Source organism: Carex rostrata, chromosome 9, assembly GCF_964058835.1.
Source record: "Carex rostrata chromosome 9, lpCarRost1.2, whole genome shotgun sequence".
Lineage (NCBI taxonomy): Eukaryota > Viridiplantae > Streptophyta > Magnoliopsida > Poales > Cyperaceae > Carex > Carex rostrata.
In genome coordinates this window covers 8,114,868-8,131,645 of record NC_135926.1, presented here as the reverse complement: position 1 = coordinate 8,131,645, position 16,778 = coordinate 8,114,868, and the positions used below count along the sequence as shown (strand labels likewise).

The window sequence follows — 16,778 nt, the reverse complement described above, 5'->3', positions numbered from 1 at the left end:
CAGCCGATTGGTGCTTCTTGATTAACATCCTTATTGAGAGAGCCTTTCCACCGAAGTGGACAGCAACAGTGCTAAATATACTTCGCTCATCCTCATCGGCAATTAAAGTCAATGGGAACATCACGGAGTTTTTCAAGCACAAGAGGGGATTGCGTCAGGGTGACTCATTGTCACATATGTTGTTCATGCTGGTGGCGGATTCTTTCTCAAGATTTATGGAAAAGGCTCAAGGAGCAATGCCGGTACCGGTATATAGGCAGCCGAAATCAATCCAATTTGCGGATGATACGCTGATTATCTCAGAGGCACACCCAACAACACTGAAGATAATTCGAAAGGTACTGAAAATTTTCGCAGACCTATCGGGCCTAAAAATAAATCATGATAAAAGCACAATTATACCGATCGAAGTTCCGCTTGCAGTAGTACCAACAATTCAACGAATTCTTGGCTCGCCGGTTTCTAAATTACCGATCAGATACTTGGGACTTCCGCCATCGATCAAGAAACCAAGGAAAATTGAATACCAACCAATGTTAACGGCAGTAAAGTCAAAATTAGAGGGCTGGACTTCAAATTTCTTGTCATATGGAGGCAGAATCACCTTGGTAAAATCAGTACTATCCGCCATGCCGCTACACTATATGCAGGCCTTAAAAATTCCGATGGAGATTATAAAACATATTGATAGGATGAGAAGAAGCTTCCCGTGGAAGGGAAGGGACCCGTGCAAAGGGATAAATTTCCTGCTTAATTGGGAAAAGGTCTGTGCGCTAAAAATCAATGGAGGTTTGGGAATAATTGATCGGTCCAGAATGCTGCCCTACTGACAAAATGGCTCTGGCTGGTACTCAAAAACCCAGACAGCTTGTGGGCATCGACGGTTAGGGAATTGCATGACATAACGGTAGCCGGACACTTCCAGCGACTAATCAACACGGGATCTTTCTTCATGAAGGACCTAGCAATCCTGGTCCCTTCTTCAAATCATCAGTTGTGGTGACCACGACATCATGGCGTTGGACAGAGACGAAACAATTTTCATGCGCATCAGCATACAGATACCTACACAACAGCGGTGTTCTATGTGCGACACAAAAGAAACTCTGGAGAATGAGGATCCCAATGAAGGACACAGTATTCATCTGGCTAATGCTAGAAAGGAAGATATTAACACAGGATGTCCTCATGTTTCGAGGATGTAATATACAACAGGGTTGTGAAATGTGTGGCGCAACTAGGATTGAGACAAGGGACCACTTATTGTGGAACTGTGCCTATGCAATTAGATTCTGGACCGAACTGATGGCACATTTCGACATCTATTATAGTGGTGGAGAGAACATTGTCGACGTCTGGACAAAGGGGCTAGAGGGCCTAACGAAAGAACACAAGTGCAGGTGGAGTACCGTCTAGGCAGCAGGGGTGTGCCCTGGTGGGGGGGGGGGGGGGGGTGTTGCCATGCATAACTGCATCGTTTTTTTTTTAATTTTAATTTTTCTTTATTGTTTAGGGTAATTAATTAAGGAGAGGAATTCATATTAGATTTATACGAAATTTATCATAAAGCATGTATATCGTGTTAAGGAATCAGAGGAGACAATTAAGAAATGGAGCCACCTGACTATTGCCACATTAGCATTTCTTTCTAAATAAAATTAAATAGAATTAAGTACGGCAAATTAATGATTAGGAGATTAATAATTTGACCAAATCAATAATTTTAAGTACGGCAAATAGAAATAAATTTGACCAAATCAATAATTTTAGGAAATAAAACAAAAGAAATAATAATTTTTACGATATCATCTCTCTGTTTTTTTTAAGTAATATATTTTTTCAATAAAATATGTTACCAAAAGATTTATAATCTTTAATATATATTATGAATTTTTTTTTGTAAGCATAAATAATTATAACTTAATTTTTTGGGATATTACACTAGAAGACACTAAATCAATCGGGACTGGGATAGTCATCTCTCAGAGAGAGAGAACCGTCAGTATGAAAGTCAAAAAAGAAACTTGAAAGCAGTTGAAAGAGAAGGAGACAATATCTTAGCATCGTTGTCATCGGCAACAACCATAAAAACACGTATATTATTCATATATAGTCATGATATTACGAAAAATGAACGAATTCACAGCATCCTAGTCAAATCCGCAAAGTCAAGACAAATAGATAAACAGTGACTAAATCCATTAGGACTGCTTGTGTGTTTTACTTGGCAACATCGAGCAACACGCGACAAATATGGACTGCTGGTTTTGGGCCGAGAACTTGGCCTGAATCTGAACTGGGCTTGCTATATGTGCTTTTTGTGTTAAGCACGATCGATATGCATATATTGTTGGAAGTGTGCATATGAAGTTGCACATTTCATTAGAAAGTAATATGTCAGTCAGTCTGTCATGGTTAATTGGTCATGCATAGATAATTATTCAAATGTTGACTCATATACAACACGCGTCAACCAAAAATGTCCCTTTTTCTTGTCTACCAAGAAGTTAATAATTCATCCAAACAAGAAGTTAAAATGAACAACTTATATTGACTCCTATATTTATTAATTGACCCCTCTCTAGATCCTGTAGAAAGTAAAGGATGAAAAGGCAAGAAAAGGCAAGTAAAGGAGAAGCGATAAAAAGCTGTAGAAAGAAGAGGATGAAAATGCAAAGGAAAAGAGATAATTTTTCTCATTGTAGAAAGAGAGTGGCTATGCTCAAATCGATTTTTCCTGGGCTGTAGAGAAATAAACTTTTAAACCGTTCGATTTCTTTAAAATTCGCGCAGATCAGATTGATCAGATCTGAAAATTTTCAGAAAAATTTCAAATGCAGTGAATCACTTAACTGGACCCCTCCAGTAAAGCCCCCTACGTGCTACGCTCTTTCTCTCCCTCTCTCACGATCGCCCTTCTCAGCGCGCACCGCACCGCCTTCCTCTCCTCTCCTCTCTCAGCGCGCACCTCACCGCTGCACCACCAGTAAACTCTAACCCCGCCTCCTCCCGCTCCTCTCCTCTGTCTCACGCGTTTTTTTTTTTTTTGAAAAAAAGGCTAAAAGCCCGTTCCATTAAAATGAAACAAGTACAACCAAGAGTCACAATTAATCCAAAACCAAATTAACAGAGCCATCGACATCAACATGCTGCCATAGTCCAAAGGTAGTAAAAAACAAGGTTGACAGAGCCAAAATATAGATCTATTAATAAAGCCCCTTTATTTAATCTCTAGCTAATTCATGTAAATCAAGGATTACTATCCATCTTCTTCCTGTGGATCCACGGCTGAGCCTTGCCCAGCGAATATGTCCAGTTGTGTGTCCTGTTCAGGTGCCAGAGCCTGTAGGGGAATTGCATCCAACTCACCCGGGAGCCATAGAGCTGTAAAGGATTTGAACTTCTTCAAAGTGTTACCTAGCCAATAAGAAACCAGTGAGATAATGAGTAAAATAGTAGTCTTAAAAGATTTTGGTGTTAATTGTTGAAAACATATTTCATTTCTAATTTTCCATAAAGTCCAGCATAGAGCACTGAATACAATAAGAAATGATTGTTGTTGGCCATTCGGTAATGTAAATGAAAATGCAAGAACATCCTTGATGGAATGCCAATTCTGGTAAAATTGGTGACTAATACCCATCTAATACCAAATTTGTTGAGTAAATCTACATTTCAGAAAAAAATGGTTATGAGTTTCCTCTTGGGTACAGAAGTGGCATTTGGTATAGCCGGACCAACCTCGTTTTGCCATATTTTTTTTGGTAAGTAGTTTATTATGAGTCTCATGCGTTTTCTTCCCCAACGCCACCTCGTGTCCTAACCCTAAATCGCGACTCCAGCCACCTCGCGTCCTTGCTCCACTTTTCCAGCTCTCCTCCGAAGATCTGTTAAGGTACTCCTTTTTTGTAAGAACTTAATTTTTTTTTTAAGGTTCAATTCTTTTGATACGAGAAACTTTGTTATTCAGGGGTATGGAATTAAATTCGGGTATACTTTGCATGTTTAAGTTGTCTGACAAGCGAAAAGGGATTCCCAACGAAAATTATAGTGCTTCAATTTTATCAGATTAATATAATTTCTCTGGTTCTAATTGTAATTAGAGTTTAACAAGAGACAGATGGGAGATGGCGCTCTTTTATTTGTTTCAACTTTTGATTGAACGAATCAGAATCCTCGCAGTTACCTGACTCAAGCAAATTGAAACGAAGATTAATTCAACACGTACGGTACCTATTCGGAGATAGTACAGGAGCCGATATTATTTGTTCTTTGAGATTCGTAAGATTAAAATATGTAAAACAGTAGGTGATAATAGAAACGTAAGATTAAAATATGTACATGTGAATAATTAGGCCCAACTTGAAAATACAAAAGAATTGAATTAAAATTATGGAATTTGGATTTTTCAAAATGCGTAATTTGTCGGATTAAAATGCGGCTTTAAAATTTAGGTTTTAAACTAAGCAATCGAATAAAACCAAATTAAAACATCCAACACATAATAAAATAAAAGTATAATTAACAAATTTTAAAGTTTATAACATTTAAATGTTTTCGAACTTATATGAAAACTCGTTGTTAAATTAATAAAGAACAATTAATTAGCAACAAAAAATATATATTTTTGACTTAGATTCGAAACGACTAATTACACGTAGAATTAGAGTAGTTATAAAATGATGAATTGCTCGACTTAGAAATAATTAGAAAACACTTAAAATAGGTAAACAATCATTTTCTAAAATTTTGCAAATCAAATTACATATCTAAATTATAAATAACTAAAAACATATTATACTACTTGTTTAGCAATGACTATAAAATTTATGCACTTTATAAAAATAGTAACATTAGACATTTTTAATAACAAACTAACTTTCAAAACTACATTTCGATCGATTAAAATAATTATAGACAAGTTAAAATAAATCAAATAGATAAGTGATTAGGATATAATAAATGGATAAGACACGTTTAAAAATTACCGTAGCTCGCGAATAATTATTTTTGTGAATATTTCGATATTATAATTTTTACAAGCAATATATCTTCAAATTAAATTATTAAAACTATAAATTATTTCGAATTAAAATTAAGATAACTTAAAATCAAAGTGAATGATCAATATCTGACGAACTTATAAATTAAGATTAATGCTAAGCTCGATGGCATGAAAGCAATAATTAATATCTGACTAATCGGATCAGTCAGACTGACTGAATCGATAATATTTATAAAATCAAAATAATCGAGAATTTAACTTACACATTAACTGGGGCGAGGGTTAGAATAATTTAGCGTAGATTTTAATTAGTTTAAATTACGTGATCACAGATCAGTCAACTCCGTACGAGTCCGACTCATGGGCCGATCAAACTGATCCACAGTTCGGAGCATACGCGGAGCACGCTGATTTTTAGCGACAGAGACTCCAGCCCCCTCAGGTGTGGGATATCTGAATTATTTTCTTTCGTGGGCGTACTCTTACCAGTCGATCCATCTGACCTGACATCCGCACTTTACTTTTAAGTAGTTGCATTAAAACTTTAGAGCATGTTTATCCTTTCTGCACTGTAGGTAGAATTGCATAAACCCTGAAAAACCTAAATTTACTATATTTTAGGAGTAGAATAATTAAATAATATTATAAATATATTATTAGAATATTAGGTTATTAGTTGTCTCCTTCTCGTGGAAGACAATATATTATTTTTATAATACGTGCATACGCATGCATTGGTGAGAGTTGAGCAGAGTCGAGTGACTTCGTTCCGTCTTGGTGTCACTTGGCATGGGACGGCCCGACAGCCACTGAGCTGAGGGTCACTTGATCCTTGGATGGCTTTAGGATTTATATTATATGTATAAACTTGATTATGTATCATTTTCGATCATTTTACTATTTGACGTGAGCAGTTCCGATCTCGAGTTCCGTGGCACGATACGATTCGGGAATTTATTCCTTCCCTACATTAGGAGCTACTTTGCCTAGAATGGAAGTTCCCAAGCCCCAATGCGGGTATTGAGGAATGAAGTGCAAGTGCATAAGGTCGGCGAGCCTTGATGCACGGGGTCGAGCCCTTGATTCCTATTGGTCTGGCCGGACGGTAGAGTTCTCTCCTGCTCATGAGGGAAGAGATTAACTTTTTACGACTTGCATTGTATGATTTCTCATATTGGATATGTTTGGGTGATGAATCGTTAGGTGAGATCACACACCGGATTTTGATATAACCATCGGCTAGTGTGCTATTATCTTGTGGGCAATGCTCGATGTCACTAGGCAACGTGTATCATTGCACTCTGATCACAGTCCTTGGATTATATTGTTTGGATCTTTTGATCCTATTGGCACAGCTCGGGGTGATTTACTTTATCCATATTATTATTATTATATTTGGGCACACAGTGCAAGGAGTACTGGATTCCGACTTGATTTATATCCGATATTACACCTTGATTTTATTTTGGGTTTATTCTGCATGTTGACATAATAGAATAATCGCATCATTACATCATTCAAAAGTATTATAAATTCTATTAGATATTAATATAGGTTCACACATGTGCATTTTTTAATTGTATTCATTTTATAAATAAAAGTGCTTTGACCGTAGAGCATCCCTGAGGGGATAATTCTGGGTCACATACTGGGCGATTCGTCGCTCACCCACAAGTTGTTTCGTGGGTTTTAGGTACAGGTTCTGGCGGTCCGCAGCAGGAGATGTCAGGAGCTATCCCAGAGGGCCACACCACTTGACCTAGTTAGGGTTAGGCTTTTGATTAGGTTTACGAGTCCCATATTTCCTGTGTTATATATATATGCTCGATAGATCATGTATCCCCTTCTATAGATGATGTTATTTGGATCCGAGATGGATCGAATTATATGTTATGTATGTGTATGTTTATTTATTTGTTATGTGACTGATGCTTGATATTTATATTATTTTGCTTCCGCTGCTGTTTGATTTATTATTTATGATTAGCCTTGCGTGCTTAATGATTAATTAAGCACAAGGCGAGGGTGATCACACCTTAATCCATAATTCCTGGTTTGGGGTGTGACAAATAATAGCTAATTATATTCTTTTCCCCCCATTTATTTGTATTTTATAATCGCATATTGGTGAGTTAAGTTAGTATATAGGCCTGCTAAACGAGCCGGGCTGGCTCATGGGCTTTGAGCTGGACTCTTGAATGGGTCAAATTGAGCTGAGCTCAATTCGAGGTTAGCCTGAACTCGGCTTGAACTCGAAATAAATCTCTGTTTCCCTTAGCGAGTCGATTTGATCCGAGTCGAGTCTAGCTACCCACTGAATCGAACCATTCCTTCCTAGTTCCTTCGCTTCTCTATGTCGAACAGCTGAGCTCTCGCTCTCTCACTCCGTCGCTCTCCATCTGCTCTCTTGCTCCGTCGCTCTCCAGTTTCGATCTTCGCTCTTTTCTCAGGTGCTCTCTCGCTGTCACATCCCAGATTTTTACCATCCGGAGGGTGATTATATAAGCATCTTCACACTTTTCCTTGGCCTGTCAACCTACGTCGCCAACAGAAATGAAAACAAAACAACAAAACGAAGTCAACTACAAAACTCAGTAACAGGTTATTTAATGACGCGCTTCTCTATAATTGGCTTAATTTAACAACCATTCAAATAGACCGGATTAATCCACACAAATTCACATCAAATTATGCACGCATATTTCATCGGCGATAGCACGTTGGTCTAGGTTATCCGTAAAACAAGTCATATCATTTTCAACCATCGAACCCGACTGCGACTAGCATTCCCCGCATATCGGTCCCGACTATGACTAGCAGCCCTCGTGTATCGGACAAATCAAATTCTAACCTCAGACCCGCTATCCCGTTAAATATGCCATCATAATCCAATATGCAATACCAATATCCAAATCAACTATACAAAACGAAACACAGATTATAGAGAAGTCTGGTTATCTGATAGCGAGATGTTTCCGAAACTGAAGTCAGATTATACAAAAAGATCATCTGCGACGTAGGATGGAAATTCCAATTGGACATATTACAAAATTCTCTTTTATTTTACGCTAACTTTTCTTTTATATACTTATGTTTGTTTTTCTCTCCGCAGAGAGATATTGTCCTTTTAATAGGATATAGGTCGGCTAGGGGTTGTGCCCTTTCAATAGGATTAGATCAGTTATAGATGGATACATTAAATCCGCTTATAAAAATTAAATGCCACGTCGGTTATATATATATATTTCTTTACAAAATTTCTCAAGACCATTTCATCCTTAATTAAATGATCTAATAAAGAAAATAAAATCCGCTCATTTTAAGCAATTAATTAAATTCTCTTAATTTTCAAGTAAATGACAAATATAAATTTCAGTCTATGATTTAATCAATCACGTTGAAGATATATTAAATGAACATAAATTATTAAATTATTTATGAAAGAACCTTACAAGTATAATTTTATTAATTAATAAAAGCTTAAATTTTTGAGTTGTTACACTCGCTCTCGCTCTCCTCTTCTCTCCTCTCCTCTCTCTCTCTCTCTCTCTCTCTGAGTATCAAGTACCAGTCCGATTCTATCTCTCTGTGATACTGGTACTGGTATCCATGATACTGGTAATGGAGATTGACCTATCCATTATTACTTGAGGAATGGATATTTGACCTATCCATTATCACTAGTTAACTTAATTTGTACTTAGTTTCCATGATTGGTCCACTGAAAGCTCATTCTGAAAGTATAAGTTGATTACCGAATGAAGTACTTGTATGAAAAACAAGGTTTTTTAAGGAAACAAAATTGGTTAGTCTTGGCATTTATACAAGGTAGAAGTCATTCTTATATACCCATTGCATGTTACCAGTTAGTACAGATCAGTCTGTGTGTGTTTATTCTCTGCCACATGAATAGCATCATATTTTCGTCTATGCCTCTTGAAGTATGAATGTATTTATGTGTATAATAGTGAATAGAATCATTATTATGCTTCTAATATGCATCATTATTATGCTTCTAATATGAATGTTTATTCTCTGCCACTTGAATAGCATCATTATTATTCTTCCAATATGCATGTTAAAATAGTGAAATTGCATTTGTAATGGAAAGAGTGAGAGAGAGAGCATACTTGTATGTTAATTAGTATGTTAAAATAGTAAAAATAGAAGTAATCATGTTTTTCTATATTGATTATCTTGCTATTTTCTAATACTGGAATTGTTAAATTCAGGCGAGGTGTCATTGCCAGGAGGAAAAGCAGAAGAAGGGGATAAGGATGAGAAGGAGACGGCAATTAGAGAGGCAAAGGAAGAGATTGGGCTCCAGCTTGATCTAGTTTCTGTCGTTGCAGTTATTGAATCATTCTTTACAAAGGTACAATTCGTTAATACTGTGTGGCTCTTAATACATGCAATTTCTCAGTTCATTTTATACTCATTGAATGAAGTGCCAGAACTTCCATGTACCAAACCAAGTTGTGTTTTATCCATTGTTCTCTTTGTTTATGCCTTGTAATGGCGTGTGGGCTGAACCCCTTTCAGTTACAGGTTACTGATACGGTTCTTTACCAGCGTGAAGAACTTAGTAAAATTGTGAAGTTGTTGAATTTTCTAGTAGTCTTTGTTTACTGGTACGGTTTTTGCAATGACACTATTACTCTTTGAAAAATAAATATCTAATTAGTTCACCAAATCATTTATATTAATAATTGAATTTATGATTTGTTTGACAGATTTGTATTTTGTGGCAGTAGAGAGGCACGCACTGAACAGGGTCTCAAGGCCTTAGATTCTGATACCTCTTGAGGAGGTGAAGTTGTTTGGATCTCCAGCTTCCATCTGATCTCTCGCTCCGTCGCTCTCCAGTTTCCATCTTCTCTCTTCTCTCAGGTGCTCTCTCTCTCCTCTCCTCTCATCTCTCTCTCTCTTTGAGCTGCTTATAACCCATAAAACCTTGAAGTTTCACAAGAAGTGCTCGACTTGTAAAGAAAAGAAGGAAATAACTTTCCAGTTTCCACCTGTACCTAAGTGGTATGATTTTTATTATAAAATGGCATGCTATGCTTCTGTTGCTAATGTATTGATTCATACAATTTAGATTGGAGTTCAATCAGACCACAGTCGATTCAACGACTACAGAGCAAACCGCTAAGGTCATAAGATCTCTAGCCAGACAAGCAACAGAAACTGAGTTCTTTTTTTCTAATCTGGAGAAGGTGTGATATGCTTTTTTTTATATGTTAAAATATTTTGAGAAATTTTGCAGTAGACTGAGACTCTGAGAGTTTGGATGTTTCTTTTCTGGTCAATTATTTTCTCTCTTTTTTTTTATATGCGCGTGCCTTTAATGGACAAATTACAATGTAAAGTTTGATTGATTCAGAATAGCTCGAGTTCGATAACTCGGTTAATTTTCAGTTCAAGCTTAACTCGGTTTTTAACTTGTAATCAAATCAAACCAGAATTTAAATTAGCTCACTTGAATTCGACTCGTTGCAAATCGTTAGGCCCATAATTGGTTACCTTGGGCTGGAAATTATTTTTCTTTAAATCTACCTCTTGTTTCATTTAAAACTCAATTAATTTTGCTGCAGTTATGCATGAAAAGAAAGTTTGTGAAATTTATGTTTGAAAAGAGTCCAAAAGATTTAAACATTTACAAAGAAATAATATTATACGAAATTTCAATTTCAAAAGCCACAAAAAAAAACATATACTTCACAAGAGCCGAGTTTGAGCCAAGTTTTGTGTTTGAAAAGTGTATATAATTGAGTTTGAGCCGAGTTTTGAGTTCAGGCCAAGTTCGAGCCGAGTTTGAGCCGAGTTCGGACCGAGCCTAAAGAGTCCAATGGACCGAGCCGAGTTCGGAACGAGCCTAAAGAGCCTAATGGACCGAGCTGAGTCGGGCTTTATTCTTCAAAGTTGAGCCGAGCCGAGTCGGATTTTAATGAAAAAATGAATGGGCCGGACCGAATTTTGAGCGAGTTACCGCTCATTAGCAGGCCTATTAGTATATGAGCTTAATGATGCTTGATAAGTTGTCAAAAGTAATGAATGCAACTTAAAAATATATATTGTACTACTACTATTTTTGTGACATATGTTGAACTTATATAGAGAAAATTATTAAGATTTTACTAGAAAAAGGTAAAATTATTTGTTAACTTATAGAAATTTTGATTAAAAAAATTTACTGCCAATTAAGTCTCCGGGCACGGTGTAGGCACATAGCACTGAGATATGCCTTAGCACCGGAGTACAGCTCTTCTTACATCATGCTCTCACCGCTGTACTCATGCATTGCATTTGATGTGTGGTAAAGTTGTGCACTTAGGGGCGTAGCCAGAATTTTATAAGATAGGTAAATTTTTGTACAGATATAACTAGCGGTTGTGAATTAACATATCAATAAAGTTATTTATAAATAATTCCAATATAGACCGAAGACTGTTCAAGGATAGATAATTCTTTTTAAAAGGTACACAACAACTTGATTATAAATAGACATATACTTAGTTTTGAAAATTCAGAACTAGTTGACACTTGCCTACTTCCAGGACTAGTCCACACTTACCTACTTCTGATTAAATGTGGCTCTGCAATAGTACGTGGGCACCATAGCCCATACAACTTTGTACTGCTACCATTTTCCTTCTCTCTTGATCAATGTTAATTAGTCAGAACACATGGACGCAATGAAATGAATTTTTTTTTTCCCAAGGGATTACAAAACAGACTTTGTGGCGGCTTTGGTATAATTGAAGATTACAATTGGAAACAAAACAGACAAGAAATGAATACAAGAACGCAATGCCTCTGTATGTGTGTGTGTGGGCTATCATGCAGTAAATTCCAAAAGGTTATTTTTACTTTGTATTTCAGACTATTAGATGTACTTCAAAAATTATGCAGATCATATTGATTGGATTTCAAAATTTTCGCTGGATTCAATTTTTTCGGCAATTCAGTCATTGGATCCTCTGGTTGTCCTTCAGCTAGGGGTGTTCAAATGGTTCAATTTATTTGGTTTTTAACTAAATCGAAAAATTCCGGTTTAAATGGTTCGATTTGGTTGAAATTTTGAATTACATCGGTTTAAATGGTTAGGTTCAGTTTAGATTTTAAAAAAAATGACTATACCGAGAACCGACCGGTTTATAGTGTATTGAAATAACCCGTCCAGGTCGGATCTGGACCGGATTGTACCCGTGGCCGAGTTTGGAACGGGTACATAGGTAACTCAAGTAAGGGTTAAAACAAACTGGGACCGGTTTTTTGGAAAAAAAAATCCATGATAATCCGAACCGTGCCAAACCCGTACCCGCTCGGACCGTACCCGCCTACCCGCCCGTACCTGCCCGGACCCCCAAAAAATTCAAATAAAAAAAAAACGGTTTTATTTCCAAAATTTGTAATTTTGTTTTAAAATAATTCGTAATTTTTATTTTTATTTTATTATAACAAAAATTATTGAGTTCAAATATGCAATTATGTCAAATAAATTTTGATTTATATTTTATTGGTTTAAAAAGAAAAAAAACAGTCCGGACAGGACCGGACCGAGCAACCCGCGAACCCATGCTACCGGTGGGTTGAGCCGAGCCGGGTAGGATTTTTGAAAATAAACCCATGCTACTCTATCCGAGCTCCCACCCGTGCTGGTTTGACCTGGGTGCACAAATATGTCTATTTATAATCTAAAGCAACATTACCAAAGAAAAAAAATCTAAAGCAACGAAAAAGAACAATCTGTACCCGTGCTGGTTTGACCTATACGCGCCTGATCCGACCCGTTTTCAATACACTACCGGTTTATGAAATATGCTAGCATGCTATGCATAGCATAGAGCCCCTCCATGCAACGCCTTGGATTTTGACTTTTCAAAATCCTAACGGTCGATCCGAACCGTTCATCTTGTTCTCTATATTAATATGTGTTTGGGGACCAAATTTTACATTTTTTGAAATTTTTTTACTATTTCTTTAGATTTATTGAAAATCGCTGTTTTTTTATGGTCAAGATTTGCTGAAAACAGCGATTTTCAATAAATCTAATGAAATAGTAAAAAAATTCCAAAAAATATAAATTTTGGTTCCCAAACATATATTAATATGAAGAACAAGATGAACAGTTCGGATCGACCGTTAGAATTTCGAAAAGTCAAAATTCAAAGCGTTGCACGGAGGGGCTCTATGCTATGCATAACATGATAGTTTATTCCACCGGTTTATAATGATTCAGTAATGAGTATTCCCTCACACCCACGCAAGACCGTTCAGTACGCACGCGCATATGCTAGTATAATCTAATCTTGGATGGAGTCGGTTTATGCAGCTCTACAGTACCCTCCTGTCTCTCCTTCGTATGATCCATAACTAATGGTTAGACCTGTCTCATTTCCATCCGACGGTCAGATCTGTTTGCTAATATTCTCTAAATCTTCATTTCTCTCGAAAGTTCACAAATTCGCCTCTTCAGCGGTCCGCCTCCACGGCTCCACCTTCCTTTCGGCCTCTCCTCTCTTCCGCCATCTCTCTCTCATTCATATGCGATCCTCTTCTCCTCTCCCAAATTGGACCAACTCTACCTCTGCTCTCCGATTGAGATCAACTGCCGAGTCCGCGTCTCTTCTGTGATATCTTCTTCTCCTTCTCCAGGTAACATTTCAAACTGATTTCTTTTACTTTTTCGTTGCTTTAGATTTTTGTTTGATGATGTTGCCAAAAATTAATTGATTTAGGTTTTGTGATATAGGGTTTGCGATAAACTGATTTATTTGACTTTTTCGTTGCTTTAGATTTTTTTCTTTGGTAATGTTGCTAAAAAAATCATTGATTTAGGGCTTATGATAGAAGGTTTAGGAATTGGGATATATGGTACAGGGTTTAGAGTTGTCGATTGAAGCAATTTGCCCCTCAAAAGTTGAAATTGTTGGTTTTTTTTTAGTTAGAAAGATTTCAAATGGAAACAAAAAAAATCAGTATCAAAGTTCTCTTTGACTGTGGTAATATGATTCTATTGAAGTCAATGTTCTCTTTGGCTGTGGAGAAGCAATTTGCCCCTCAAAACTTGAAATTATTTGTTTTTATGCAAAAAATTGAAAAAATTCTATATCATGTTTTATATAGGTATTTAGTATCTTAAGAAGAAACTGTAAATAATTACCAATATATTAGCTAATATATTGGTAATTATTTGTTTTTATGCAAAAGGAATAAGCATAGGGACTTATAACTTTCTTTTTTTGATGCTAATAAGGTGTTTAATTCTTTATTTTTTGATGCTCATAAGGTGTTTGACAGATTGACATAGTGAAGAAAAGTTATGGTTTCTTTTTCATTTTTGCAAATTTAGAAGGGTAAGTATGATATTAGTTTAAAGGGAAGAAAGGCAAGAGTTCCTTATCTAAATTACATAATTTTAAGGTTTTTAAAGGGTATATCAAAAGAGGGAGTCATGAGCCATGAGGGATACTCGGTAAACCTTCAATTTTGTACCATGATGAACCACCATATATGTAATGTGGTACAGTAAATAATTATTTGTTTATTTCCTGTAACACAAAAAATATCCAGATTGGTACTTAGTATCTCATAGAATGAAATTTGTCTACCCTACTACAAAGCCATTGTGCATTGCTTCTTCAAAACCACATCAGATTACAAAGCCGGACCGAACCCGCTTGGATTGTCTACCAATATCCAACCAATCCATAGATATCCCATTAGTTGAAGCTCTAAAAACTACTGCCACTGAACAAGTCACATGCTTCCACTTTCCCGGCCACAACCGTGGTAAGGCAGCACCACCTTCCCTTTTGTCTCTTATTGGTTCGCGTCCATTTGTCCATGACCTACCTGAATTGCCAGAGCTGGATGACCTCTTCTCACCTCAAGGACGGATACTAGAGGCACAGAATCTGGCTTCTCAGCTTTTTGGGGCCAGCAACACTTGGTTTCTCGTGAATGGGAGCACCTGTGGGGTCCATGCAGCTATAATGGCTACATGTAACCCAGGCGATACTCTTATCCTACCTCGAAACTCACACCTGTCAGCCACCTCCGGTATGGTGCTCACTGGCGCAATACCAAAATATATCATGCCAATTTATAACTCTGATTGGGATATTGATGGTGGGGTCAGTGCGTCAGAGGTACAAAGGGCAGTACAAGAAGTAGAGAGAGAAGGACATAAAGTAGGAGCTGTTTTAGTGACCACTCCTACATATCATGGCATCTGTAGTAATTTGGAAGAAATTGTGAGGATAAGCCACAGTTTGGGTATCCCGGTAATTGCTGATGAGGCTCACGGGGCCCACTTTCGGTTTAACAAGGCTTTTCCGAGATCAGCTTTAGAACAAGGTGCTGATTTAACAGTGCAATCCACACATAAGGTTCTTTCTTCCTTGACCCAATCTTCGATGCTTCATTTATCAGGTGATTTAGTTGATCCGGTTCGGGTTAGCAGATGTCTTCAATTGCTCCAAAGCTCAAGCCCTAGTTATCTCCTTCTTGCCTCTTTAGATGCTGCTAGGGCTCAGTTAGGTGATGACATGCATATATTTGACCAAACCTTGGATTTGGCTTCAGAGGCTAGAAAACTAATTCGAGAAATACCGGGTATTACTTTGCTGGATTTATCTGCTTTTGGGTTAAATTTCTGCAAAATGGATCCTTTGCGTATCACCGTTGGGACCTTAAGTCTTGGGTTATTGGGTCATGATTCAGACAATATATTATACGAATACTATAAGATAGTTCCAGAGCTTGTCGGAACCTGGTCTTTGACCTTTGCTTTTAACGTAGGGACCCGGCGTATGGATGTAGAAAGGCTTGTTCTAGGGTTAAAGCATTTGTCGGATAAATTCTTTCATGAGAACTCTAAGATAATATTTAATGAAAGAGATGGTTCATTTGAACCATTTGAGAGTAAACAAATGGAATTGACTCCTAGAGATGCATTCTTTGCTAAGAAGAGGACAGTGAGCATAGCAGATAGCATTGGTGAGATATGTGGTGAATTAATTTGCACATATCCACCAGGTATTCCGTTGCTTATTCCAGGTGAGGTTATAACAGAGGATGCCTTAACCTACTTGTTGGATGCTCAGAAGCAAGATGCAACGGTTAGTGGTGCAGCTGATAAGGCACTTTGTTCTATAATTGTGTGCGATTAGTGAATTATACACAATTTTGTGGCATGCAAATTTTGCAAGATTTTGGGTATGTCGGCTGAAATTATGAGCTTAGCTTCTCGATTGATTGGTGTTGCACATTTTTTTTTTTTTGTGAGTAAGATATAATTTTTATTCAATTAAAGCTAGATCTAGCAGTGCAACAATTAAGGGTAACCTTTATGATCAACAGTGAGGATATTAATAAATTATATAATAGAGATGATCCACCGCTGAGAATTAATAGCTACTACCAAGTTTTCAAAAAAAAAAAGGGAATTAGTACAAGCCACTGATTTAGTACCTTAGCGTAATTTAAGATAGCTGGCACTGAATGAAAATACTGATAAGTAACGAGTGGTTCCTGTCAGGTCTAGTACAGTAACTAATCAACGTGCAGCAGAATTATTGAAAACAACAATACTAAAAGAACTCAATTAAACTAGAAAGGATTATAAGATATTAAAAACTTCTGATCATCAAGAACAATATATTTCAATCATAATAAAAGGAGATGCAGCTAACAAGTACTTCAATCCATACAACTTAGAAAATAAGGAACCTAATAAACAATCACTGGTGTTCTCAATTTCACATTT

The 16,778-nt window shown here is 36.8% G+C and overlaps 2 protein-coding genes across 2 annotated transcripts in view; both read left to right on the top strand.

Annotated features, from left to right (window-relative positions):
• The window catches only part of LOC144559903 (wax ester synthase/diacylglycerol acyltransferase 11-like), a 40,407-nt gene that overhangs the window by 13,764 nt on the left and 9,865 nt on the right, over window positions 1-16,778 (top strand). The window lies entirely within an intron of this gene.
• On the top strand, window positions 13,478-16,503 carry LOC144560001 (uncharacterized). Its single transcript, XM_078309166.1, has 2 exons — window positions 13,478-13,663; window positions 14,582-16,503. The coding sequence occupies exon 2, from the start codon at window positions 14,605-14,607 to the stop codon at window positions 16,180-16,182; it is 1,578 nt and encodes a 525-aa protein (XP_078165292.1). The 5' UTR covers window positions 13,478-13,663; window positions 14,582-14,604; the 3' UTR covers window positions 16,183-16,503.